Source organism: Arachis stenosperma, chromosome 7 (genome assembly GCF_014773155.1).
Source record: "Arachis stenosperma cultivar V10309 chromosome 7, arast.V10309.gnm1.PFL2, whole genome shotgun sequence".
Lineage (NCBI taxonomy): Eukaryota > Viridiplantae > Streptophyta > Magnoliopsida > Fabales > Fabaceae > Arachis > Arachis stenosperma.
Genome location: NC_080383.1, coordinates 1613445 through 1639260, shown reverse-complemented (window position 1 = coordinate 1639260; position 25816 = coordinate 1613445). Strand labels below are relative to the sequence as shown.

General features: G+C 32.5%; 4 protein-coding genes and 1 long non-coding RNA gene across 5 annotated transcripts; all 5 read right to left on the bottom strand.

The window, feature by feature from the left end:
• Window positions 1-1348: 1348 nt before the first annotated feature.
• Window positions 1349-3742, bottom strand: LOC130942211 (uncharacterized). Its single transcript, XR_009070834.1, has 3 exons — window positions 3336-3742; window positions 2299-2416; window positions 1349-1811 (listed from the first exon to the last, which is right to left on the bottom strand). It is a non-coding gene; the product is annotated as an uncharacterized LOC130942211 (long non-coding RNA).
• Window positions 3743-4123: 381 nt separating this feature from the next.
• Window positions 4124-6966, bottom strand: LOC130940259 (desmethyl-deoxy-podophyllotoxin synthase-like). Its single transcript, XM_057868359.1, has 4 exons — window positions 6853-6966; window positions 5801-6722; window positions 5111-5237; window positions 4124-4743 (listed from the first exon to the last, which is right to left on the bottom strand). The coding sequence occupies exons 2-4, from the start codon at window positions 6698-6700 to the stop codon at window positions 4247-4249; spliced, it is 1524 nt and encodes a 507-aa protein (XP_057724342.1). The 5' UTR covers window positions 6701-6722; window positions 6853-6966; the 3' UTR covers window positions 4124-4246.
• A 3894-nt stretch (window positions 6967-10860) lies between these two features.
• Window positions 10861-14091, bottom strand: LOC130942017 (desmethyl-deoxy-podophyllotoxin synthase-like). Its single transcript, XM_057870683.1, has 3 exons — window positions 13183-14091; window positions 12962-13088; window positions 10861-11357 (listed from the first exon to the last, which is right to left on the bottom strand). The coding sequence occupies exons 1-3, from the start codon at window positions 14089-14091 to the stop codon at window positions 10861-10863; spliced, it is 1533 nt and encodes a 510-aa protein (XP_057726666.1).
• Window positions 14092-16353: 2262 nt separating this feature from the next.
• On the bottom strand, window positions 16354-18158 carry LOC130941023 (serine acetyltransferase 1, chloroplastic-like). The gene has a single exon (XM_057869367.1). The coding sequence runs from the start codon at window positions 17988-17990 to the stop codon at window positions 16848-16850; it is 1143 nt and encodes a 380-aa protein (XP_057725350.1). The 5' UTR covers window positions 17991-18158; the 3' UTR covers window positions 16354-16847.
• Window positions 18159-23247: 5089 nt separating this feature from the next.
• Window positions 23248-25401, bottom strand: LOC130940690 (30S ribosomal protein S10, chloroplastic). The gene is made up of 4 exons (XM_057868903.1): window positions 25098-25401; window positions 24381-24440; window positions 23918-24270; window positions 23248-23608 (listed from the first exon to the last, which is right to left on the bottom strand). The coding sequence occupies exons 1-3, from the start codon at window positions 25353-25355 to the stop codon at window positions 23959-23961; spliced, it is 630 nt and encodes a 209-aa protein (XP_057724886.1). The 5' UTR covers window positions 25356-25401; the 3' UTR covers window positions 23248-23608; window positions 23918-23958.
• Between the last annotated feature and the right edge of the window lie 415 nt (window positions 25402-25816).

Genomic DNA, 25816 nt, shown 5'->3' with positions numbered 1-25816 from the left:
TCAATGATAATACTAAAAAAAATTATATTAAATATCTTTTTTTTTAAATTTGTAGTTTCTCACTATGTATAAGGTATAGTACTTTTTTTTCCTCTAGATATGTTCAATATTTGTAACTAAGATTAGATTAAGCTCCTAACATAATACATAGTTATACTCTAGTAAAATTTTTAGGGAATAGATCATAGTTGTTAGAATCGAATCGGTGATCGAACCGATCAGGTATTAGGTCACTGGATCATTGGTTTAATCAGTGAATCACTAGTTGAACCGATAGAATTGGTCGTACATAAATAAAAAATATAAAATAGTAAAAAATTGAATAAAATGACAATTAGATCTTTAAAATTTTCGACTTCAGATTAATTAGCCCTTGAAAAAAATAAAGTACCAATTTAGCCCTTCAAGATAGTAAACGATGAACACATTATGTCCCTCCATTAATTTATCATGTGAAATTTAATAGTGATATTTATATGTCCCTACTAATTAGTCCTAAGTCGAAATTTTCGAAAACCTACTAATTCAATACTCTAAAAATTTTAAAATAAATATCTTTACTAACATTTTAATATGTAAATGTAAATATTAAAATATTTGATACTTATTTTAATAATTCTATAAATTCTAAAGAATTAAAAAAAATTGAGTATAAAACTAAAATTAAATTAAATAAATATGAAATAATCCAGTCGTGTTTGTATATAATATATAAATTAATTAGCATATAAAATTACAAGTGAATACCCCAGCTTGGTGGCGTTGCATTTTTGGATATTGGGAGCATCATAAGACCGGCCGGTTCATAAATTACATCGAACCGGCCAGTTTTGACCAGTTTCATCCGGTTTGTATTGAACCGTCCGGTTTTAAACGGTTTGAATCCTTCTTCAGTTCAAAGCTCCAACCGAACCGGCCAGACTATCGGTTCATCAGTTTTTCAGTCGAATCGACTAATTCGGTCCGGTTCTTACAACCATGGAATAGATCCTCTCAATTTTTTTTTTATAATTGAAAGGATAAAATGTGATCACTCATCATTAATTTTATAAGTGGAAAAGCAAACATGCAAGCGTGAAATCAACATTTGTGATCCCTTGACAAATCCTTCTTCCACCACTAAATGCTATAAACTTGTATTCTGAATCTTTGTAATCATCTGATGAGTTACCATCATCATCAATGAAAATGAAAATACTAAAAAACGAGTGATCTTAAGGGAACTCTATTACATGCAAGGTTTCATATTCAAAAGAATACTAATCAATGATTGCTTTGACAAAACTGTAAAAGCTTGAAGAAAAAGAATCATACGAGTGTCATGACATCAATTTAATTTTTGCATGATTTTTGAACTGAAACATACTAACCAAAATGATTGCTTTGACAACACTGTCAGATAAGGGATATTGGAGATCATTCTGCTTTTGAAGCCTTAAAAGAATATCAACAAGATCTTCTCCTCCTCCACCACCAACTGTAATTTTGTCCCTAGGATCTGTCACAATGTTCTCAAGTATCCAATCCACTTCTCCGTGAAGCTTGTCATTTTTTTCCTGAACCCGGTAAGAACCTCAAGAACTCCAATGGAAGGATATAGATCAACAACAGAGAACTCTGAAACTGCCTCCATGACATCCTTCATGAATTCTATATACACTTACTTGATATCACGAGTGTTCATCAGAGCTTTGGCCGTGTCAGCTGAAGATACCACCATGCAGGAAAGCTCACCAAGCTGAATATGCATGAGGACCATATTGCTTTGCCAATCTTGTAAATGTTACCTATGAGAGGTAGTTTTCTTGGTCCTGGTGGCAATTTTGAGTTTGATGAGTTCTTAGCCTTTGATGTCCAAAAGTTGGTGAATAACATAAACAACAAGATGAAGAAAGGGAGGATCATGGAAATGGAAACCTGAAGCTCCAGCCCCATGCTAGTGATGATGATTATCAGAAGATGCAAAAGATTAGATGAAGAGTGGTTTTGTGTGGTACTCACACTATATCTACTAACATGGTATGTATCAACTTGGTACGCCAAACAAATCAAATAATACATCTCTGATAAGTAAAAATTTAGGTTTTTTTTTTAAGGTTTCTACAGTATATTTTAGTCTGATAGGATAATGTCTAATGAGTCCTGAATTGGAACTCCATTTAAATTGGTTTTAAGAATTTTAGATTAAATACTTTATATCTCTAATAAATTTTTATTATTCTCCTCAGATAAATTGGACATCTATCACTTAAAAGAAATTAATATTTATGATGATAAGGACAATGAGAAGAAAAGGACCTTGGCATCTTGAGAGAATTTTCATTCGTGCAGCCTTCGTTAGTGAATGGTTCAAGTAATGAAGAACTCGATGATCACCGAGAAGATGAAAAGAAACAGAGTAAAGCGAAGAGCAACTCTGCAAAGAGAAGCTCAGAATAAAAATAACAAATTTAGCTAGAAATTTCAAATGGCTTCCCAACTGAAAGCATTTTTGTTTTTTACACTATATGGTTAATTAATTGATAATTAATTAATAAATCATTTAAAATGATATTATTTTAAATTCAACTTTTTTTAGCTGGATTAAGTTTGAGTTTTATCATTTAGTTATTTTAAGATTGTAATTCTCTTTAGTTAGAATTGTAATTGATATATGCATAGTTGTCTGAATCGATCTGGTAATCGAACCGATCAAGCTATTAGGTCATTAGATTTTTGGTTCAGCTGGCAAGTCACCGATTGAACTGATTAATTTCGTTTTATTTAAATAAAAATATAAAATAATAAAAAATTTAAAACTAAAATTTAAAATACATGTCTTCATTCACATTTGAACAACAATCAATTTTCAAATTCTAAAAATACTTAATACAAAAATAAACATAAAATTAGTCATTAGTATTACAATATTTAACACAATAAGAATAACAATTCATAAACTATGTCAAGGATTATTTTCAAAATCTTCATATGATGCTTCTTGGGATGATGGGGTTTTTGATGAAGCCATCTTAAAATTTCATTAAAAAAAAATATTCAATCAACTAAGTAACTAATAGCAAAATAAACAAGCATCATTCCCAAAATTCATAATCAGCGAAACCAATTCAACAATTAATAAAACCATTGCATATTCAACAATTAAACCATATTATATAATCAGCAAAACCCCTGCATATTCATAAACCAATTCAAAAACCAAATCAACATTTCAATTCAAAAATTGCCATATGTATTTCTAATCAGCTCATAAACCGATCAATAATAATATTCACAGCAATAACATCAAAGAATCAACTTGAAAAATAAATTGAAAAAAAAATTTAAATGCTCACCTGTTGTTGCAGAGGCAGAATGTGGACGACGAGAAGCAGTTCAGGCTGCAACAACCACGGAAGCGAGGCGAGGGAGAGATGGAGGCTCGGCGCGGTGAGCGCGAGCACTCACCAGTAAGCACAGTTGCAGGAAGAGAGGCAAGACGAGAGCAGTGGAGCGCACCAGGCGTTTGGCTTCTGTGATGGCGTAGGACGACGACCCGCTACACGGCTGCAGGAAGCACTGCTCGAGCACTCACCGGCGGGCGCGTGAGATGCGTGCGGCGGAGCACACAGCACAGACGGAAGAGAAATGCGAGAGGCGACTCGCGAGCATACGATGCGGATGATCCTGTTAGAGGCACGGCGACGGCGGCGAGCGTGCGGTGGCGATGAACTGAGGTGAGCTGCCAGCGCCGTGCCTCTGTGTGGTGTGCCGTTTTCGAAATTGAGAATGAGAGAGCTGGGTTTCTTCTTTTGTTTTTTTAACGTCAAACCAGTCGTTTAATTTTTAAACCGGTTCGTATTTTTCAAACCTAATGGTTCACCGGCTTTTGCAAAACCCAAACGAGTTAAACCGGATTCACCGGATTTGTTTTTTATCCGGTTTCTCAGACCAAACATCTGGACCGGTCCGATTTTTTCAATTATAGCGATATATCTATATATAATAATCTCTAACATAATTCATTTAAATTTAGCTAATTTTTTCATTCAAAACGTTTTTAATAATCTCCTAACATATTTTTATGAAGTTTTTTTATGTATTTTTATTTAAAACTTGTCACCTTAATTAAACAATAAATTTTTAAGTACAGCATAAAAGTGTCTCAAATGTTATTTCTTATTTATGAAAATTCTTACTTGGTAATTAGTATCCATGCAAAGATAAATTACCAAACATCTTTTGAACTACTTACTAATTATTATTGTTATTCAAGTGGCAAATGATGATGTGAAATGGGAACCACAAATAGGTCATTTTTCCTTCTCAAAGTAATGCCAAAATCTTCTATCATGTCCAAATTCTCATGACTAACTCCAAAGGGAAGATCCCAATCAAAATAGTATAGCAATTGTGCAAGTGGAAGTTCAATGTTTGGTAGAGCAAATAACATGCCAGGACACATTCTCTTTCCTGCACCAAATGGGATGAATTCAAAATGGGATCCTTTGTAGTCAATTTCACTATCCAAGAACCTCTCTGGATAGAATTTCTCTGCTTCATTCCAATACTTGGGATCTCTTCCAATTGCCCATGAATTCACAAGCACTTGGGTTCCTGCTGGTATTGTGTATCCATTGATCTCACAAGTTTCTCGACATTCTCTTGGAAGTAAAGCACCACCTGGAGGATGTAGTCTCATACTTTCTTTAATAATTGCTTTTAGAAATTGAAGTTCCCCAAGATCATTCTCGTCCACATAACCTATTTTTTGCACGAACATAATACAAAAAATAAATCATTAAAAATACATCCGAATAATTTTATCACATTTTACGCTATAAAATAATTTGATAGTATTTTTGTTGATAACAAAATTCGAAAATATTTTTGTTAACACAAAGATCATTCAAATGTATTTTTTTGTGATTTACCCTAATATAAATATTACATAAATATTTAAAGAATAATATTATATAAAAAAAAAGAAAAGATAAAAAAAATTCTTCTTATACCATCAACAATGTATAAAAAATATAAAAAAAAAAATTTGTAAATATTATTTTTTAGGAGTTTTCTACCTCCTACCACAATAGATAGAAAAAATAAACATAGAATATTTATGTACAACCTTTGTTACCGAAAACTTCTCTAATTTCTGCTTGTGCCTTTTTTAGCACTCTTGGATTTTTTAGCATCTCTGAAAAAACCCATTCCATAGTTGAAGATGATGTCTCACTCCCAGCAAGTAGCATGTCCTGCAATAATAATAGAGTAACAACAATTAAGAGAAAATAAAGCACTCTACGCTTATTCTTATAGATTCACATCACCTCCCATATATTAATCATGAAGTGCCAAGATCATAAGTGCAGAATAATAAAACCTTAGTAATATCTAACCTAAGCATAATATAACGAATAAAAAATATTATATATACACAAAATTAACTATATATTTAATATATATTATTTTATATATTTTTATTTTAAGTAGATTTTTTAATAATGACATATTCACGTAAAAATCACATTCTAAACAACAAATAGATAAATTGATATATTTAACTAAATATATTTAAACGAATTATAATTTACAATATAATTTTTAAGTGAAAATTTAAGACAATCAAATTCAGATAAAATTGATAATTAAAAACCTTAAATAATTTAAATTATTTAACTAATAATTCTTACTTATCAACTTTACTGAGTTAAACGGTACCTGAATTTTCGCCCTTAATTTCAAGTGAAGATATCATTATTATTGAAGTATCCATCTATATACTGATTTGGACATTTAATTTGGCCATAAATCGTACCTGAAGAAGAGCTTTAACATTGTTTCTTGAGAATTGAAATTCAGGGGTGCCGTTATCTGCTTCGAGGCTCAAAAGAAAAGAGAGAAGAGTACCATCTGCATTAATAGTCTTGGATTTTGCTGCAGCGATTATATCATCAAGAATTCTATCACTTGTTCTATGCATATCCTCCAATTCACGCATGGCTCCGTTAATCCTATGCAGCCACTTTTGGGAAGGGAAGATGTTACTAACATTGAAATTCTCATTCGTTCTCAAAATTCTCTTCATGTAAGAAATAAACGCTTCCTGGTCACCGCTTTTTGAACCCAACGTCGCCTTCGCAGTAATGCTATACGTCAAATTGAGAAGCGTATCGCTAAGGTTGATAACAGAACCGATGTTTCTAGAAACAAATCTTACTAATCTAGAAACTTCTTCGTTTCTTACGGATTGAAACGATCGCACGCGCTTTGCGCTGAGCAATTCTTGCGTGCAAATTCTTCTTATGCGCTTCCAGTAGTCTCCATAGGGTGAAAGCGTGAAGGTGATGTAACCGTAAGTTACAACTTCGGCGGCGACGATTTGAGGCGGTTGAGCGAAGGCGGTGTCATGAGTTTTCAAGATCTGTTTCGAGATCTCCGGGGAAGAAATAACGATGACTGATGTCTCTCCGAGCTGAATATGCATCAAGGAGCCATGTTTCTTGGACAACTCTGTTAGGCGGTGGTGTGGAAGACCACCGAGGAGATGGTGTAAGCTGCCGAAAATTGGAAGCTTCCATGGCCCTGGTGGAAGATTCTTCGAGGAGGCTTTGCGGTTAGTTTTGATGAGTCTCTTTCTCAATTTTAGGATCAAAGATATTGAAATGATGATGATAAGACTTAGCACCATGGGAGATGATGAGAAACGAAACTCCATGGCAGAATACAATATTCGAATTCTGTAAATAAAAAAATTAGAACAAAATCTTAAATTCTAAAAATAAAACAAAAATATTATAATTTAAATTTAAATAATATTGGATATAGTATGATTAATTAAAATAATTTAATTACATTCACTATACTTACTCTCTTAATTCATGTTTGCCCTTGAAGCTTCTTACAACCGAGTACCGATTCAAGCTCACACCACCACCCCTCCCACTAACAACACATATACAGAAGATGATAAAATGGTTAGCAATTAGCGTCCTTTCTTTTCTTTTCTTTTTTAAATAGAGAAATATAGATAACTAACAATATTTTTGAATAATGTGTAAATAATGTGAATTAATAGAGTTAAAAAAGTAAATTAATCTTAAATTTAATTAATAGCATTAAATTAAAATATAATGTATTTTTATTTGATTAATAATTATTCATATTGTTTAAAATGATCATTATTTATCTACCACTCTCTTTTTAAATTAATTTCCTATTAAAATATCTTCGGCCAATCTTTTTATTTAATAACAATACAACGCTCTTTCGTCATCTTGTAATTATTATATTTCAAAAAGTCTTCTCCTAATTTTGTTGATCAAAACAACAGGTTTGGAATAAATCCTAACAGTTGTTTTTTTTATATTTACTATTTTTACTATTTTAGTTTTTTAAATCTAAAATTTATTAAATTAATTTTTGATATTTAACTCTAAATATTATATTAATTTTTAAATTTTTTTATGATGCTGTATTCGTTTTGTTTTGTCACTTAAATAATAAAAAAATAAAAAGACAAATATAAATTTATATGATATATAAATTATTTTATCTCATTTTATTTTACAAAATAATATTATTTTTATCTTATTTAAACTCTAAAATAATATTTAATCTTTTATCTAATGTGATCAGTCATAATCAGTTTAACATTTTGTTCCTTAACTCATCGCTAAAAAAAATAATCTAAAAATTAATATAATGTCTAAAATTAAATAAAATAAATATAAAAAATTAATATAATATATTTTAAATATAAAAGATTAAAATAGTAAAATTTATGAAATTCAGAGACCATTATTAAGACTTAATCATACTTTTATTTCAACATATTCCACTTGCGATATTCCACTTGCGTTATATATATATATATATATATATATATACGCACACTAAATTAAATTAATTAATTATTGTAAAATAAATAAATAAATATAAAAATAAAAATTTTATAATATTTTATTATTTTTTAATACGTGCGTGTTTCTCGAGCTTTTCTCCAACATAGTTAATATTTAGTCCACCTTACCAACTGAAACCGCCCAAATTAAGTAAAATAGTTGAAAAAAGTCGGAAATCATTAAATTATACACTTTTTTTTCATATCATAACACTTTCCTATCGTATCAATAATAATTAATTAAATTTTATTTGGTAGATAATAATTTTTATAAATAATATAAATAATAAATTTTAAAATTAATTTAATAAAATAAAAAATACTCCATCTTTAAATTATTTTTTAAATTTTAATATTAGAATAATTATTTGTACATCTGATAAATTAAACATCTAATTAATATTAACTGTGTATGAATAAATTGAATAAAAAAATAATTATCCAACTAAAGTTAATAAATAAAACTATCTGTCTATCTATTAAATTAAACATTTGACATATTTATTATTTATATTATTTAATATTTTTATTATTTACCTATATTTTTTTAATTATATTAGCTCAGGTGATGCCAAACCCAACTAAATTTATCCATTGCAAGTCAAAAATCACAGTTGTACATAGCTCACCTTTGGTTAGTTTTGTTATTCTTAGGGACGGCTCTTTATTGCCAAAAAATATATTTATTGTCATCAATTTTTTTTTTTGAGAGATGAAATAGATAGGTATCATTCATAAATAGAATCCATAATATCAAATAACGCCAAATTACAGTTATAAAAAGGTGTTTCTTCCGTCCACATTGAATTTGGATTGATAAGATTAATTGAGCCAATTTATATGTTATCTTAGGTTCCGTTTGGTTGATGTATTTGATGAGACATAGATATAGAGACACAGACATTAAAGACATAGATATAAAATATTTCTGTCTATATATTATGTTTGGCAAAAATAAGAAATAAGACACATATATTTAAAAAAAAATTAAATTACCCTTCATTCAACCACAAGTTTTACCACTATTACAATACATCTATTATCCCAAACAATGCATACCATCACCATTAAATTTTTATTTCTTCTAATAATTTTATATTTCTTCTAATACCATCTTAAATTATCATTTAAATATTAAATATATAATTGTTCTTGAAAAAAAATAAAAAATTAAAGTTCAGAATTTATCAAAGATTAATCAAAATTTAAATAAATAAAAAAATTAAATGTACAAATTTTTTTTTGAAAAAAATAGAAAAGTAAATTTAGTTGTAGAATCTAAAAGAGAAAGAGAAAAAAAAGATTTGGAAAGATAAGAAGACAAATTTTAAAAACTCAATAAGGGTAAAAGAGTAAAAAATTAGTATCTCACAAGTTGTGTCTCAGTGTCTCACTAAATTGGAGGTACACAAATTTAGTGTCTCCGTGTCCTCCCGTGTCCTTCAAAAGTCTGTGTCTCACCAAACCAAACAGCAGACATGTGTCACCGTGTACCACTGTATCTATGTCTCAGTGTCTGTGTCTCAGTAACCAAACGCTACCTTATTACCAGATCTCTTAACATGAGAAAATGAAATTGATCTAAAAAGGTTAGAATAATAAAAATAATTAGCAATAAAATTACCAAAATAATTTCTATCATATTTTCTGTTCTTTAGAACATTGATCACCTGAATATTATCATTTTTCAGAATTACTTCAAAAAGACAATATTTATGGAATAGTTTAAGATCCATTGCACACATATAAGCTTCAGCTAGGGTAGGAGTGACAATTCCATGTTCTACGTGGCCGCTACAACAATCTTTCCACACTAATCCTGGATAATTGCCCCTATTATAATTGATCCTTCTCTTCTTTTACCTGCATCGGCATTAATTTTTCACAGATTGAGTGGTGGATATTCCCACTTTTCAGCACTTAAAGTCTCAGAGATGGTTGGTGAGTGAAATTGAACTTTGAGTTCTAATCCATACAGATTTTCTAGAAATTTTCATTAGCTTTTGACATTCTTTCTATTATCTTTTGAGGAATTCTCCACTTATTTTCGAATATTACTTTATTTTGGGCTTTTCAGATGACAGTCAGGTTATAATAGAAGAGACTTTAATTTGTATAGCTGAGCTCAGCTATAGATAATCTGATCCAGTACAAGAAATTGGCACAAAAGAAAATTATTTTTACCGTTAAAGAATTGCAAAACCAGAACACACTGATAAAATCACACTCCAAAATCAAAAGTTTATTAATATTTAATAACAACTAACGTCCCAAAATGGACTGCTTTTATACGTATTTCATATGCATCTTTTTATACGTATATATTTTATATGATACAATAAAATAAAAATAATTATAGTTTAGTAATTAAAGAGTATATAGTTAGAGAATATAATCTGAAAATATCAGATTTAATTTTTTATTTTAATTTAAATTTTAATTTTTAAGACTAACAAACACACAAACTAAACCAAATCAGTACTTTTGCAATTCAATTCAGTCTAATTTAATAATAATAGTAATATATAGGATCAGAAGACATTATTGTCATTTTAAGCAAAATTATATATATCATATTCTCATGTAAATTAAATTTTATTGATTTAATAGTTCAATTAATTACGATCATATATCTATAATAAAGACTATTATATTTTACACTAACTTTTTTTAAATTTAATATTAATAAGATTGTAATCTATTAGTTTATTTTCGTACGTAGGTATATTTTAAACTTTTCACAGTATCAAGTTCTTACTAATTAATAAAAATAATATGTCAAATAACACTGAATTTAATATTCTAATCCAAGTGATTACAAACTAATTATTCAAAACTTGCACTGTTATCATTTAATAGTAACTTATACATGACGAAAATTGATTACAAACTATTTGATTGTTTAATATGTTTTATTGAATATATTTGACAAAATATCTAATAATTCACAATGATATTTTTATGTGAAAATAGAGTTATTCAAGTGGCACATTATGGTGGACAATGGGAATCACAAATAGCTCATTTTTCCTTCTCATAGTGCTGCCTAAATTTTCAGTCATGTCAAAATTCTCATGACTAATTCCCAAGGGAAGTTCCCAATCAAAATAATACAACAATTGTGCAAGTGGAAGTTCAATATTAGGTTCAGCAAATGAAATACCAGGACACATTCTTTTCCCTGCACCAAATGGGATGAATTCAAAATGGGATCCTTTGTAATCAATTTCACTATCCAGGAATCTCTCAGGATAGAATCTCTCTGCTTCACTCCAATATTTGGGATCTCTTCCAATTGCCCATGCATTTACAAACACTTGAGTTCCAACTGGTATTGTATATCCATTAATCTCACAACATTTAAGACACTCTTTTGGAAGTAACACAGGAGTTGGAGGGTGTAGTCTCATACTTTCTTTAATCACTGCTTTTAGAAATTTCAATTCTTCAAGACCCATCTCATCAACAAAATCTATATGGCACAAATACGAATACAAATATTAAATATAATATGGTATGATAAATAAATATAAAAAATTTTACTATACAAAAATGAGTTTAATTTTTATGTAGTATTAATATAAAAGAGGTTTATAAAAATAACTAATTGTGTATTATTATATCAATAAAAATAAGGGATAAGTATTGTTTTCGTCTCTGAGGGTCAGAATCGAAACCGTCTCCAACGTAATTTTTTATTTAAAATCATTCTTAATGTTTTTTTTTATATTAAAATCATCCTTTTAATCTTTTCCGGACAAAAATACCATCCACCAGCACATTTACCTCCACCACCAACAACACCTCCACCACCAAGAATTTCAACACAAATTCAACAAATCAAGGAATTATAAATTCAACAAATCAACACAAATTCAACAAATTCAACGACCAAATCAACACACAATAACAATAAAATCAAAACACCACAAATCAAAATCAAAATTAAAAGTAAAAGTAAAAGCAGTCACAGAAGCACAAGAAGCAAAAGTAGAAACTCAAGCAGAACTCAAACAGAAGCAGAAAACAGAGGCCAAAGCAAGGAGCAGAAGCCGAAGCAAGAAAAAGAAGCAGATGCAGAAGTTGAAGCAGAACCACCGGCAACTCGTGGGCAACGGCGGCTGGGTAGATTGACGGTGGTAAGAACCCAGCTCAGTTTCAGATTCCTCTCTCTCCTTTGCGCGCCGCCCTCCTCGCGTAGGCTCCGCTTCCCGGTAACGCAGTAGTCACAGAAGCAGAAGCAGAAAGCTCCCCCTTCGCCAGCGTCGTCCCCCTCCCTCCTTCACGTTCCCCCTTCTCCCTTCTCCCTCTCCTTTTCCCCTTTTCCTTTCTCCACTTCCTTGCGCCCTTCCCCTTTTCCCTTCTCCCCTGTCCCTCGCGTGTTTTCTTTTTTTTTTTTAATTTTATAATTTTTTTATTAATAGAGATAATTTAGTAATAAAATAAAAAAATTTATTAAAAATGACGATTTTAATACGAAAAAAACGTTAAGGATGATTTTAAATAAAAAATGACGTTAGGAACGGTTTCGATTCTAACCCTCAGCATTAGAGACCGAAACAATACTTATCCATAAAAATAACTACTTTTTAAATTTATTATTTAAAAATTATCTAAATACCATATAAAATATAGTCAATCTATGATGTACAGATACTAACAACAATACAAGACACAACAAAGAGACATGATATATATATAAAATATAAAATAATTTTTAGATAAAATTGTAATAATATTATAATTTCTTTTTTCAATTATATAAAATATTTAAAATATTTTTTATTTTAATAATTAATAATATATACTATTTTTAAATTTATTTTAAAAATATATATTAAAAATAAAATTAAACATGTTAATATGTAATAGTATTTAAGTAAATCTAATTTTTTTTTTATTTTTTATTAAAACACAATTAAACAAATATATATATATATTAATTGATGAATTTTATATCTAAAATATCTCTGACATGTAAACACAACAAATAAGTGAAATGCCTTTGTATAGTAGTCAATTCATCTAAGAGATTTTTTCATGAATATACCAAAAATATTTATAAAAGAAATCAACCTTTGTTACCAAAAACTTCCCTAACTTCTGCTTGTGCTTTCTTCAGCACTCTTGGATTTTTTAGCATCTCAGAGAAAATCCACTCCACAGTTAAAGATGTAGTTTCACCTCCCGCAATTAACATGTCCTGCACCATATATATTATATGTTTTCAAAAACCTTAATAAACAAACATGAAATTAACCAGATAATACACACAAATTAAACTAATTAATACTAACCTGAAGAATAGCTTTAATATTGTCATTTGTCAATTGAAATTCACAAGCACCATTTTCTTTGACTTTCAAAAGAATACCCAGAAGACTACCATCTCCATCTCCATCTATCTTTGATGTTGCTTCATCAATGATATCATCAAGAACCCTATCACATGTTCTATGCATCTCCTTCACTTTACGTTCCACTCCACTAATCACATGCAACCATTTCTGAGAAGGAAACAAGTTACTAACACCAAAAGCAAGTGATGAAGATGTTAAAGTTTCCTTGATGATAGAAACATATGCGTCTTGATCCTTCGTTTTCTTTCCGAATGTGGCTCTCGCTATGATGCTATATGACATGTTCAAGAACATCTCAGTGAGGTTGATGGATGAACCAACGTTCATGGAGACAGATCTTACTAAGCTTGAAACCTCTTCCATTCTTATGAACTTGAACGATCTAACGCGCTTGGTGCTCAACAATTCCACCGTGCAAATCTTCCTTACCTGCTTCCAGAAGTTTCCGTATGGCGAAAACGCAAGATCTGTCCAACCATAAGTTAGAGCTTCAATGGCGGGAAACTGAGGCCGTTGAGCGAAGGCGGTGTCATGGGTTTTGAAGAGCAGTTTGGCGATTTCCGGTGAAGAAATGACTATGGCTGGTGTCTCTCCGAGCTGCATGTGGATTATGGGGCCATGTTTTTTGGAGAGTTTTGTTAGGCGGCGGTGTGGAAGATCGCCGATGAGATGGTGGATGCTTCCGAGAATTGGTAGCTTCCATGGCCCTGGTGGAAGATTATTACTTGATGCTCTGCCATTAGTTTTGAATCTCTCTCTTCCCAACTTGAGGATCAAAGAGATTAAGATGATAATGATAATAGGACTTTGAAGGATGATGGAGAATGATGAGAAATGAAACCCCATCATGGAAACATGTTTTAGAATTTAGCTTATGTGTAAGATATATATAGGTGAAGACTCGCATGAAGTTGATAGGTAAGGGTGTCAAAATTCTCTGAAGTACGGGAATTTCTACGGGAACTGATTCGAACGGGATCGAAGGCGGGGAATTTTTCCTGTGGAAATGGGGATGGGGACTAAAATCTGGAAATAGATCCTCTCCATTTTTTTTGTCACTGGAGAGAATAAAGTGTAATCTTCCACCTTTAATTTTACAAGTGGGACCAACAATAAATGAGAGAGAGAATGTATTGAATGGTGAGATCTTCCACTGGATACCATCCAGTTTTTTTTCCACCGGAGAGGATCCACTCCCCTAAAATCTCCCCGACACAGGTACGGAACCTGAGCAGAGATTCCCGCCCCGTTCCCGATAATTCTCCGAATACTTGAGTTTATTAAATATTCTGAATTTATTTTTAATATAAGAATTTTTTAGTAATTTTATCTATTGAAAATCCTAACCCTACCTTATTGAATGTCTTTCATTCTCTTCTACTACTCCACTTAGCGCCATTTCGAAGTCCCAACTCTCCAAAAAAGTCCAAAACTCCCAATCCCCATAGTTGTGTCTACAGTCACAGTTATAGCAGCATATCCCTTCGCCAGTCACTACCGGCCACTCTTCCTGTTCAGTGCTTATTCTCTTATGGACTATGATTTGTTATGTTGTATTTCTGGACTTATAATCTTGGATAAGATATGTTTGTAATAATATTTTGTAGTTTTTTTTAATTTTTCATTATAATTTTCATATAAATGTTCAACATAGGGAAATGAGAAATGGGGCCCGCGAGAAACACGGAGAACGCAAAAAATGGAGATGGGGACGATTATTCCTCCATGGCAAGGATCGGAGCGGAGATGGGAATCAATTATGGGGGCGGAGACGGGGAGCAGGGAAGCATCCCGCCGCCGCCTCGCCCCATTGACATCCCTATTAATAGTTGAAAATCATTAGATAACAATTTAATTAAACTTATCAAATTATTTAATGATTCTAAATTATCAATTTCAAAATGAAGAGAAAAAGGAAAAAAGGAAAAAGATGATCTACCAAATAATAAAAGTTAGGCACTTTCTTAATCAATCTATTTTGGATTTGGTCCCTCTTCACCAAACTAATTAATATTCCCTGTGACACAAGTTATACTGCTTCACCAATCAGTACAAATATTTTCATGCAATTTGAAAATCAAACGTATTATAATATTTTTGAGTTAATTATTGTTTTTATAACTGATTTACCAATATTTTTTGAGTTAATTTGTTTATATAGCGTTGGTCTTTAATTAGAAGCAGGGCCATAGCTAGCCAGAGATATTCAAATAGATATTCAATTCAATCTTATATGCAATATCCACAAAGTCTACTCTTAATTATTGAAGCTGCTTTCCTAAATTGATATCAGGAACAATGATGTTAGATTATGGACTTGGTTGCTCATTGATATATCAAACAACTGATCTTCAAGTTTGTTTTAGCCTTTTAGCTTAGCAAGTAGAGAAATTGAATCCCCTGCCCCTTCATTCTCATAAAATTTCACTTGATGCAGAATAACTATTGTTTGAAAGCTAAATTATCTGCAAACAACTGAGATTACTGCACACATTTATATGCTTAGCTGTTGTGCATATATATATATATATATATATATATATATATATATATATATATATATATATATATCTAACTCCATGATTCCATCCTCTAGACCTTAACCAGGCTTGGATTTTAAGGCTGCCTTGTAGGAAATGGGAATCACAAAAGGGAGTTTTCATCAATCAAAAGACAGAAGACTACCATCTTTTATCAACATTCTTGGTTGTTGATTTTGTCTTGATATATTATCAAGAATCATATCACTAGTTCTATACATCTCCTTCACTTTATGCATCACTCACTCCACTAATCACATGCAGCCACTTTTGTGAAGCAAACAACTTCCGCAGCAAGAAAGCAAGGTCTCTCTGGAAAGGCAGTGTCTCAAGACCTCTTCGGCAATCTCCGGCGAAGAGAGAACTATGGCCGATGAAGTGATGTATGCTATCAAAGCTTGATAGTTCCTATGGTCCTGGTGGAAGATTATGTGAGGCTGCAATTTTTGACCTATGATTGTTACTGATCTTGTTACATAACTGCACACAATTTGGTTGCAATTTAATTAAACAAGCATGTCTCACAAGGAGAACCACATAACAAGAACATACTATGTAAGATACTATATAAGCAACACAACCTAAATTATTGTAGTATTTATTACAGAAGGGTGGTTCTGAAACCTTACAACAACAACAAAATCCCTGCATATTATAGATACAGCTTTGTTGTTCTGCATACTATATATTTCTGACAGACTAATACAATGGTCCTGAGGGAACTTTGCTGTTATTATTTTCCTTTCGTTCATTGTTAGCAGGAGAACATGAATTCACTCTTACATAACAAACAAGAAGCCACCCTCCCCAAAATCAAGAATATAAACCTAAACCATGTTTCAAGCTTCAACTCTAAGGCAACTTATTCAGTAATTATCTCAGGACAGAAATACAGAAACACATGGAAAACGAACTTATTCGGAGAAATAGGCAAAATGTCTCCATCTCTGAGACAAAATTTATCAGAAACAGACAGAATTCTATCTTTTCTTGTTCCTGTATCCTGTTTTCATATGTTCTATATCCTGAGAATCCTACCAAGGAGTAAATGCATGCTAAAATCTAAATACAGTAATCATAAAATTCAGTAATATTTGAAGTATGATCCATGGTGAAGCTAGGCATTTTGTCCAGCTTAACAGGGTTGTTCTTGCCTCCAACCAACTTAGCAGGATTCCCAACAACAGTAGTTCTAGGAGGAACATCCTTAATCACTACAGAACCAGCACCAATCTTAGCACATTCACCAACCTTAATGTTCCCCAAAATACAAGTCCCTGCACCAATCAAAACCCCATCACCAATCTTTGGATGCCTATCACCAGAAGCTTTACCAGTTCCACCCAAAGTCACACTATGCAAAATTGACACATTGTTACCAATCACTGCAGTTTCACCAACCACTAATCCAGTTGCATGATCAAGCAGAATCCCACTTCCAATCTTAGCACCGGGATGAATATCTACTGCGAAAACCTCGGAAACTCGGTTCTGGATCATAACTGCCAAGACTTTTCTTCCTTGAAGCCATAGCTTATGAGCAACTCTATGAGATTGGCATGCTAAGAAGCCTTTGAAGTTCAAGAAGCAATGTACATGGCTTATGCAAGCAGGGTCTCTTTCCTTAACTGCTTTGAGATCTTCCTTCACAGAATCCATGATTTCTTGGTCAGATTTCAAGATCCCAACAAAAAGATCAAAGAGTGTGTTACTTGGAAGGCTTGCACTGCTTAATCTGTTAGCAAGATGATTGGCCAAAGCAGATTCCAATGAATCATGAGACAGAATTGAAGATTGGTAGTAACTATTCAGAATAGGTTCCTCAGTTACATCAAGTTCAGCCTCTTCCTTCATCTTCGGCCATAGATCCACAGCATCATTTTCTTGAACTTCCTCAACAAAAGTAGGGGTAGTCTGAAGAGTTTTCACCTGGTACTTGCAAACACCATCAGTGAAATTGTTTCTGAAGATTCTGGAGAAACCCCTTGAGTTATTTTTGGTCAACGTTGAACTTGAAGCATCAATTGAAGCAGAAGAAGAAGCAGAAGACTTAGAAGGCAAGGTTTTAGGTGAAGGAAGAGGAGTGAGAGTAGAAAAAGGGGTGTGACAAGTTAAGAACTTTGGATTGAGAAGAAAGAGAAGAGAGAATTGGGTTGGTGTTGGGTTGACAAAGGAAGTGAGGGAGCGCCCTGCCATGAGCACCATGATTTTCCTGGAAAAGTTTTGAAGATTTTCTGGGAAAGTAGGTTTGGCAGGAAAAGAATGTTTATGAGGAAATGATTATTAGTGTTTGGAGTTTGGTCAATGATTTGTGATCCAAAAGGAAAGTTCACAGAAGAATGAATAAATGAGTTGGCGAGAGAGATAGTGGAGACAAGAATCTAGCACTCTAGATTATATAAAACATCATATGTAAACTGTTTGAGAATTAATAAAACCGCCAATTTTTACCAACTTTTATTTATAATTATATTTAATAAAAATATTTTTGTGAATATGTTTAATAAAAATATTTTTTTATGTTGGTATTTAATAAAAATATTTTTATAGATATATTTTTTAATTTAAAATATAATAATTAATCATTATTAATAATAAATTGATAGAGTATTCTATATTTTTTTTAATAAAAAAATAATATTTACCCAAAAATTAAATAAAATATTTTTGTTTTTTATACTCAACATTTATTCGATAATTTTGGAGATAATATACCTACTTACTTTATGATGTTAACTAAATCAAATCCATATATATTTACTCAAAATACTGAATTTAATAAAACACTTATTCAATCAATAAATCATTAATCTAATCATTTATGATAAATTTTAATATGTATTGAAAACCTTGAGTCTTTGATGATTAAAAGAAAAGTCCATTTTTGCATCATAGAGTCAGATTGTTTGACCACTATATCCCACCATCAAGGCACTTCTAATGTAACCCCTTACATCACCATTGTTCGTATTCCAATTAAAATAAGTGATAACAAAGTTTTTTATTCTATCATTTATTTTTGGGTATTGATAGAATAAAACAATATTATCTTCCATACAAACAAAACAAGACTGTGTATGGGTTGCAACGTATGAAAATTAATAAAAGTAAGATATACTATTATAGTGCAAGGCTGCGCATCCTATACAAAAATATATGGGTAAATTACACCAATTCTTTGTTAAAGAATAAGCAATATTATATATACAAAATATATACAAAATCATACAACAACAACAACAACAAAAAAGCCTTGTCCCACTAAGTGGGGTCGGCTACATGAATCAAACGACACCATTGTGCTCTGTCATGTATCATGTCTACAAAGAGACCGTTTACATGTAGATCTCGTTTGACCACCTCATGGATGGTCTTCTTAGGTCTTCCTCTGCCTTTCGCCTTTTGTCCATCTTCCATCTCATCCACCCTTCTGACTGGATGTTCTATCGGTCTTCTTCTCATATGTCCAAACCACCTGAGACGTGATTCAACCATCTTTTCCACAATGGGTGCTACTCCAACTCTCTCCCTTATATCTTCATTTCTTATTTTATCCAATCGCGTATGACCACTCATCCATCTCAACATCTTCATCTCTACCACACTCAGCTTATGTTCGTGCTCCACTTTAGCCGTCCAACACTCCATACCATATAGCATAGCCGGTCTTATAGCGGTGTGATAGAATTTACCTTTAAGTTTTAAAGGCACTTTTTTGTCGCATATAAAACCAGATGCACTCCACCATTTTGACCAACCTGCTTGGATCCTATTATTTACATCATGTTCAATCTCTCCATTATCCTGTATGATGCACCCAAGATACTTAAAACTTTTAACTTTTCCTAGGATGTTTTCTCCAATCTTCACCTCTATATTGGGGTTTTCCCTTCTCATACTGAACTTACATTCTATATATTCTGTCTTGCTACGGCTTATGCGCAGACCATACACTTCTAAAGCTTCTCTCCATAACTCCAACTTCTTATTTAGGTCTTCCCTTGACTCTCTCATAAGGACGATATCATCAGAAAAAGCATGCACCATGGCACATGCTCTTGGATGTGCTCTGTGAGTACTTCCAAGACTAATGTGAAAAGGTATGGACTTAAGGATGATCCCTAGTGTAATCCTATACCAATAGGGAATTCTTCCGTCACACCACCTTGAGTCTTCACACTAGTTGTGACCCCATCATACATGTATTTAATTGTCCGAATATATGTGATCCTTACTCTCCTCTTTTCTAAAACCTTCCATAAGACCTCCCTTGGTACCCTATTATACGCTTTTTCCAAATCAATAAACACCATATGTAGATCCCTTTTATTACTACGATACCTCTCCATCATCCTTCTTAATAGGTATATCGCTTCAATGGTAGATCTTCCTGGCATAAATCCAAATTGGTTCTCTGTTACTTGTGTCTCTTTTCTCAACCTCCATTCTATCACCATTTCCCATAACTTCATTGTATGACTCATAAGCTTAATCCCTCTATAGTTTCCGCAACTTTGTATATCCCCCTTATTCTTGTAGATAGGTACCAAGGTGCTCTTTCTCCACTCATCAGGCATCTTCTTTAACCTTAAAATCTCATTAAAAAGCTTGGTTAACCAGTTGATGCATTTTTCTCCAAGACCCTTCCAAACCTCAATCGGGATATTATCAGGTCCTACTGCCCTGCCATTTTTCATCTGCTTTAGAGTTTCTTTTACCTCGAAGTCTCAAATCATTCGATAGTAGTCAAAATTTTGATCTTCTTCCCTTGTGCATAATCGACCAAGGCTCGGAAGAGTCTTCTGTCCCTCATTAAATAACTCGTAGAAGTAGCTCTTCCACCTTTCATTAATCTTCTCCTCTTGAGCCAACACCTCTCTATCCTTATCCTTTATGCACTTAACCTGATCCAAATCTCTCGTTCTTCTTTCCCGACTCTTTGCGATTCTATATATACATTTTTCTCCTTCTTTCGTGCCCAAAGACTGGTAGAGACCCTCACATACTCTTGTTTTTGCTTCACTTACAGCTACTTTTGTCTCTTTCTTAGCCGCCTTATATTTTTTCCAGTTATCTACATTGCGGCATAAAGACCACTCTTTAAAGCATTCCCTTTTTATCTTTATCTTTTCTTGTATACTCGCATTCCACCACTAGGACTCCTTGTCTCTTAGTCCTATTCCTTTAGATTCACCAAAACTTTCTTTTGCTGTTCTTCTAATAACTTCTGCCATCTCCCTCCACATCTCTTCCGCGCTTCCATTCCCATCCCACTTTACCTCTTCTCCTACCCGTCTTAGAAAGCTTCTTTGTTCCTCACCTTTCATCCGCCACCGCCTCGTCCTTGGGTTCTTCGTATGATGTCTTTTCCTCAACTTTTGCTCAACGCGAAAATCCATGACGAGCACCCTATGTTGTATTGTCAAACTCTCTCCCGGTATAATTTTACAGTTAATGCAAAATTTTCGGTCGACTCTCCTCAACAAGAAGAAGTTTATTTGAGAGCTTGTCATGCCACTCTTATAGGTTATAAGATGTTCGTCTCTCTTTTTAAAACATGTATTTGCGATGAGAAGATCAAAGGTTGAGAAAAAGTCCAAAATAGTTTTATCATCGGCATTGATCACCCCGAAACCATGACCTCCGTGAATACTCCCATATCCAGTCACTTCTCTCCCAACATGGCCATTTAAATCTCCTCCTAAGAAAATCTTATCTCTCAAAGATATGCCTTGAACCAAACTCTCTAGATCCTCCCAAAACCTTATCTTGTGTTGTTCGTCCAAACCCACTTGCGGTGCATAGGCGCTAATCACATGGAAAGCACCTCCCTCCACCACAAGTTTTATAGAGATGATCCGATCTCCCACCCTCTTGACATCCACTACGTCCTTCCACTGCTTATCCACAATTATTCCAACCCCATTCCTATTCTTCACCTTTCCTGTATACCAAAGTTTGAAACCAGAAGTATCCAACTCCCTAGCCTTTGCACCAACCTATTTCGTTTCTTGTAGGCACATAATGTTAATCTTCCTCCTTGTCATGGTGTCCACCACCTCCATGGACTTTCCTGTTAGAGTGCCTATGTTCCATGTCCCCTCAACCTTCTGTCGCTTCGACCTTTACCTTTTACTTTGTGAACTAGCTTATTTACCTTCGTCCGTTCACGAAAACGCGAGAACTCTTGCTCATTTAACACTACATCCGGACACCGATGCAGCGGCTCTTGCTTTGACACCGTATTCGAGCCATACGATGCGTTGCTTCCGAGCAACGACCTAACTTTAGCGCAATAATGTCTTTGATTCATGTCATGAGGTTCGGCTATATTTTTATGTTGGTTGCCGAAGACCTAACACAACCCTCCTCCTTTATCCGGATTTGGGACCGGTTATGTACCGCAAGTGTAACATAAGTGGAGTTATATACAAAATCATAAACTTTAGATTATATATATATATATATATATATATATATATATATATATATATATATATATATATATATAAATGAAACATATTATTAGATGACTCTGTTTATTTTTATGTGAAGATACTAATTAAAATTTTTTAGATAATTTAGTATGTTTAATTAAATAATTTAATATAATATGTATCAATATTTTAGTTATTATTTTTACATAAATTTATTTTTATGTAAATAATTATTTTTTATTATAATAATTAAATATTGTACCTTTTTTATGTTATATCTCTTGTCCCATTTCAGGTTTTAAGCTTTATTCTTTGTATATTATGGGGACATGGAATCGTGGATAGCAACCTCTAAAAATAAAAGATTCTCCACTTGGAATTTTGGATATACAAATAATGTTCTCATTTTATTAATTACCAAAAAATGTTTTATTTGATGCTTTATGTTGTATATACTTTTTATGTAAGGTCAGAAAGGTCTAGGACCTACAAAATCGTATAATAATTTCGTTTGCACAATCGTTGAATTAGAAAGCAAGTTTATCTTGTTCTTGACCGGAACATCAATATAAACCAACCCAAAAAAGCAGCAGCAATAATTGTGGTCAAGCAACATAAAGAAGAAGTAGCTACAAACTTGTATATGTTTTAATTTTTGCCCTCTTTTTTATTCGTAAACTCATAATTATATTAACTTCTTTTAAGCACCATCATTTTTAAAGGTTAGTGAAGGATTGCTATGATAAAAGACAAGAAAAGAAATAGACAAAGGCATGTTTTCTGCATTTCTTACCGTTTCTATAATGAAATCTCACCGATGTATTCATCATCTTTAGACCAATCTTCATAACGAAAGAAAAATACTTGCTTGTTTTCATAAATTTTACGTGTATTATTACATGATTATAAATTTATAACTTCAGTTATCGATAAGTACCAATTTACAAACAATTATTACTCTGATGATTAAAAAACATGTTCCATGTAAAGTCAAAATTCAATATTAATGAACCTCTTTATAAAGATTATTTTAACCAAAATATTATTGTAATTCATTCTACAAGCATTGGAATATGAAATGTTTAAATGTTACAACTCTGTGGACTAAGTCTATAGAATTGAAATAAACGATATAAATAAATAGATATAGGTAAATACAGGCTTTAGTAACTTGAAAAAGTAAAATATTCTAGGATTGCTTCATTATAAATTACACTTGATTTGCATGTGGATCAATCACATTACATACATAGAATAAAAATTCAACAAAGCTTGGATATTTATGCCTTCAACTTGGAAAATCAGGTTACTACTCAACAAGCTTGTCCAAACAATAATTTGGAAGTGTCATCCCCCATATAGTTTTCTCAGTAACATAATCCAATCCTTGAAACCATAATAAAATTTGACATCAATGGAAAATCGACAATGCCAGAAAGTGTAAAGGAGACAGCATTTGCAAGGGAAAGCATCATGCATAGCTTTTCAAAATTCAAACCAATAAAGGTAATACACCACTGTAACAAAGTAGAGTCTATACAAATATCTATGCAACAAATGTAGGTACTTTTTGAAAACCTTGCTAGGGTATATACAAATGTAGTGCAGAAAACAAAATGACAATTGAAGGCGAAATGCCCTGTATCTTTTAAAAAATCACATTTCTTAACCATTGATGGGTGAATTGATGCTTACTCGGTTGCAATATGGATTAAGAGCCGTAAAATGTTGATAGCTCAGAGCTTGACCTCTACATCCACACCAGCAGGAAGATCAAGCTGCATCAGAGAATCTATTGTTTGTGCTGTAGGATACAAAATATCAATGAGACGCTGATGTGTTCTGATCTCAAAATGGAATCGAGCATCCTTATGTACATGTGGCGATTTAAGAACACAATAAATTCTCTTCTTAGTTGGCAATGGTACAGGACCCATGGTTTTTGCATTGGTATTCCTTGCTGCATCTAGTATCTGCTTGCAAGAATCCTCTATCAAGGGCACCCAGTAAGACCTAAGTTTGATTCTAATCTTCTGCTTAGGCGCCATCTGAAAATGGAGGGAAAACTTCAGGTAAACTGAAATTGATAAGGAATTAAGGAAAACAGTTACGAATTGGGAACAAGATATAACAGAGTTGTCTGAGTTGATGAATATACCGTATCTGGATCACCACCAATGCTAATTGAGGAAGTGGTACGAGTGTCTGAATCTCCAACCTTAGAAAACAACACAACAAAATCAACAAAACCACCAAATTGATTCAGGAGAAGTATGAATCGATATCATTCATTCATAGCTAAGCAGGATATCATTTTCTTTTTTTGACAGAATATGATTTCTTATTAACACTCTCTTGGAAATTCAGTTAAAACAAACTGTGAATTTACAAAGACCAAATAGCATTGTTTGATTCATGTATACAACTCAATCTAGTGAGAAAGGATTATATTTATAAATCACTATTAGTACTTACAAGTTCATTGTACGTTCCAATCTTAAACCCTCAACAAAAACTTGCCTTTGATAAGTGTGTCTCTTAGCTTGAACTATAAAATTTTATCCTAAACATTTGCATAGTTATCCTTTCCTAGAACATTATATCCACCTAATGGTAGAAAAATTCCATCCAGGCTCCTTGTCCTAATCCACAATTGAATCCACAAAACTAAAGGAAAATCATAGAGCTAAGTTCATTCATTCATTGTTAAATTCAATCTTATTCTAGTGACCAAGCACTCTGAGAAACAAATCAAACAATATACATAGATACTATATTACATTGCACAATTTCCAATTATCATTTTCACCATCCAGAAAACTCAAGTTATCCGAATTCGAATGAACAAAAATGAAGAAATGCGATATGCACAGACCTGAAAGGTGGTCGCCTCAGATTCATCATCGCCAAGGGTTTCTGTAGGTACGTCTAGCGGTTCCTCAGAATCCAAAACTTCAGGCGCGGCATAAACCCTAGTTGATGAGTGAAGCAGCTTAGAGGTTCTGAGCTTGAAGGTGTTACCAGATTGAAAGCACAAAGCCGAAAACTTTGGGTTGGAAGAGAGCGAGGAGGAAGAGGTAGAGAGAGAAAGAGGAGGAAGTAGTGCCGCAGAGAGAGAAGAAACCATCGCCATCGAAGAAGCTCTGAGGTGAAGAAGCTCACTCTACAGTCTACACTATCTGAAAAATTTTATCCATTTGTTTTCTTTTTTTTTTTGGTCAGGTGGATCCATTTGTTTGCTAAATTATTGTTTAGAAAAATATTTTGGGCCTAAGTTACTGTTCGAGGCCCATAAATATAAGTATTCAACTTCATATGGATCATTGTTGAAGATACGGTCCAATTTATTGACCAAAAAAGGTACGGCCCAATTTCAATATTTTTTAACATTTTGATTTTTTTCGGTAGTAACAATTTTATTTTTTAACAATTACACTCGGCTTCTTTTAATAAAAGCTTTTGAAAAATCTAACTCTGTAAAATTGTTCATATTAAATTACATATTTTCTTGTTGTATACTCAACTTTGTCACTTCACACCAACGCATGGTGTTTCACTGTTTTTTTTTTTTTTGGTCACTTGAATCCAATGTAA

Coding starts and splice junctions, on each gene's coding strand:
- LOC130942017 (XM_057870683.1), bottom strand. CDS start 14,091: ATGGGGTTTCATTTCTCATCATTCTCCATCATCCTTCAAAGTCCTATT. Junction 13,089..13,182: donor ATATTAAAGCTATTCTTCAG/GTTAGTATTAAT, acceptor TATATGGTGCAG/GACATGTTAATTGCGGGAGG. Junction 11,358..12,961: donor GGAAGTTTTTGGTAACAAAG/GTTGATTTCTTT, acceptor TGTGCCATATAG/ATTTTGTTGATGAGATGGGT.
- LOC130940259 (XM_057868359.1), bottom strand. CDS start 6,700: ATGGAGTTTCGTTTCTCATCATCTCCCATGGTGCTAAGTCTTATCATC. Junction 5,238..5,800: donor ATGTTAAAGCTCTTCTTCAG/GTACGATTTATG, acceptor TTATTATTGCAG/GACATGCTACTTGCTGGGAG. Junction 4,744..5,110: donor AGAAGTTTTCGGTAACAAAG/GTTGTACATAAA, acceptor TGCAAAAAATAG/GTTATGTGGACGAGAATGAT.
- LOC130941023 (XM_057869367.1), bottom strand. CDS start 17,990: ATGGTGCTCATGGCAGGGCGCTCCCTCACTTCCTTTGTCAACCCAACA.
- LOC130940690 (XM_057868903.1), bottom strand. CDS start 25,355: ATGGCGATGGTTTCTTCTCTCTCTGCGGCACTACTTCCTCCTCTTTCT. Junction 24,441..25,097: donor CTGAGGCGACCACCTTTCAG/GTCTGTGCATAT, acceptor TTGTTTTCTAAG/GTTGGAGATTCAGACACTCG. Junction 24,271..24,380: donor TTGGTGGTGATCCAGATACG/GTATATTCATCA, acceptor CTCCATTTTCAG/ATGGCGCCTAAGCAGAAGAT.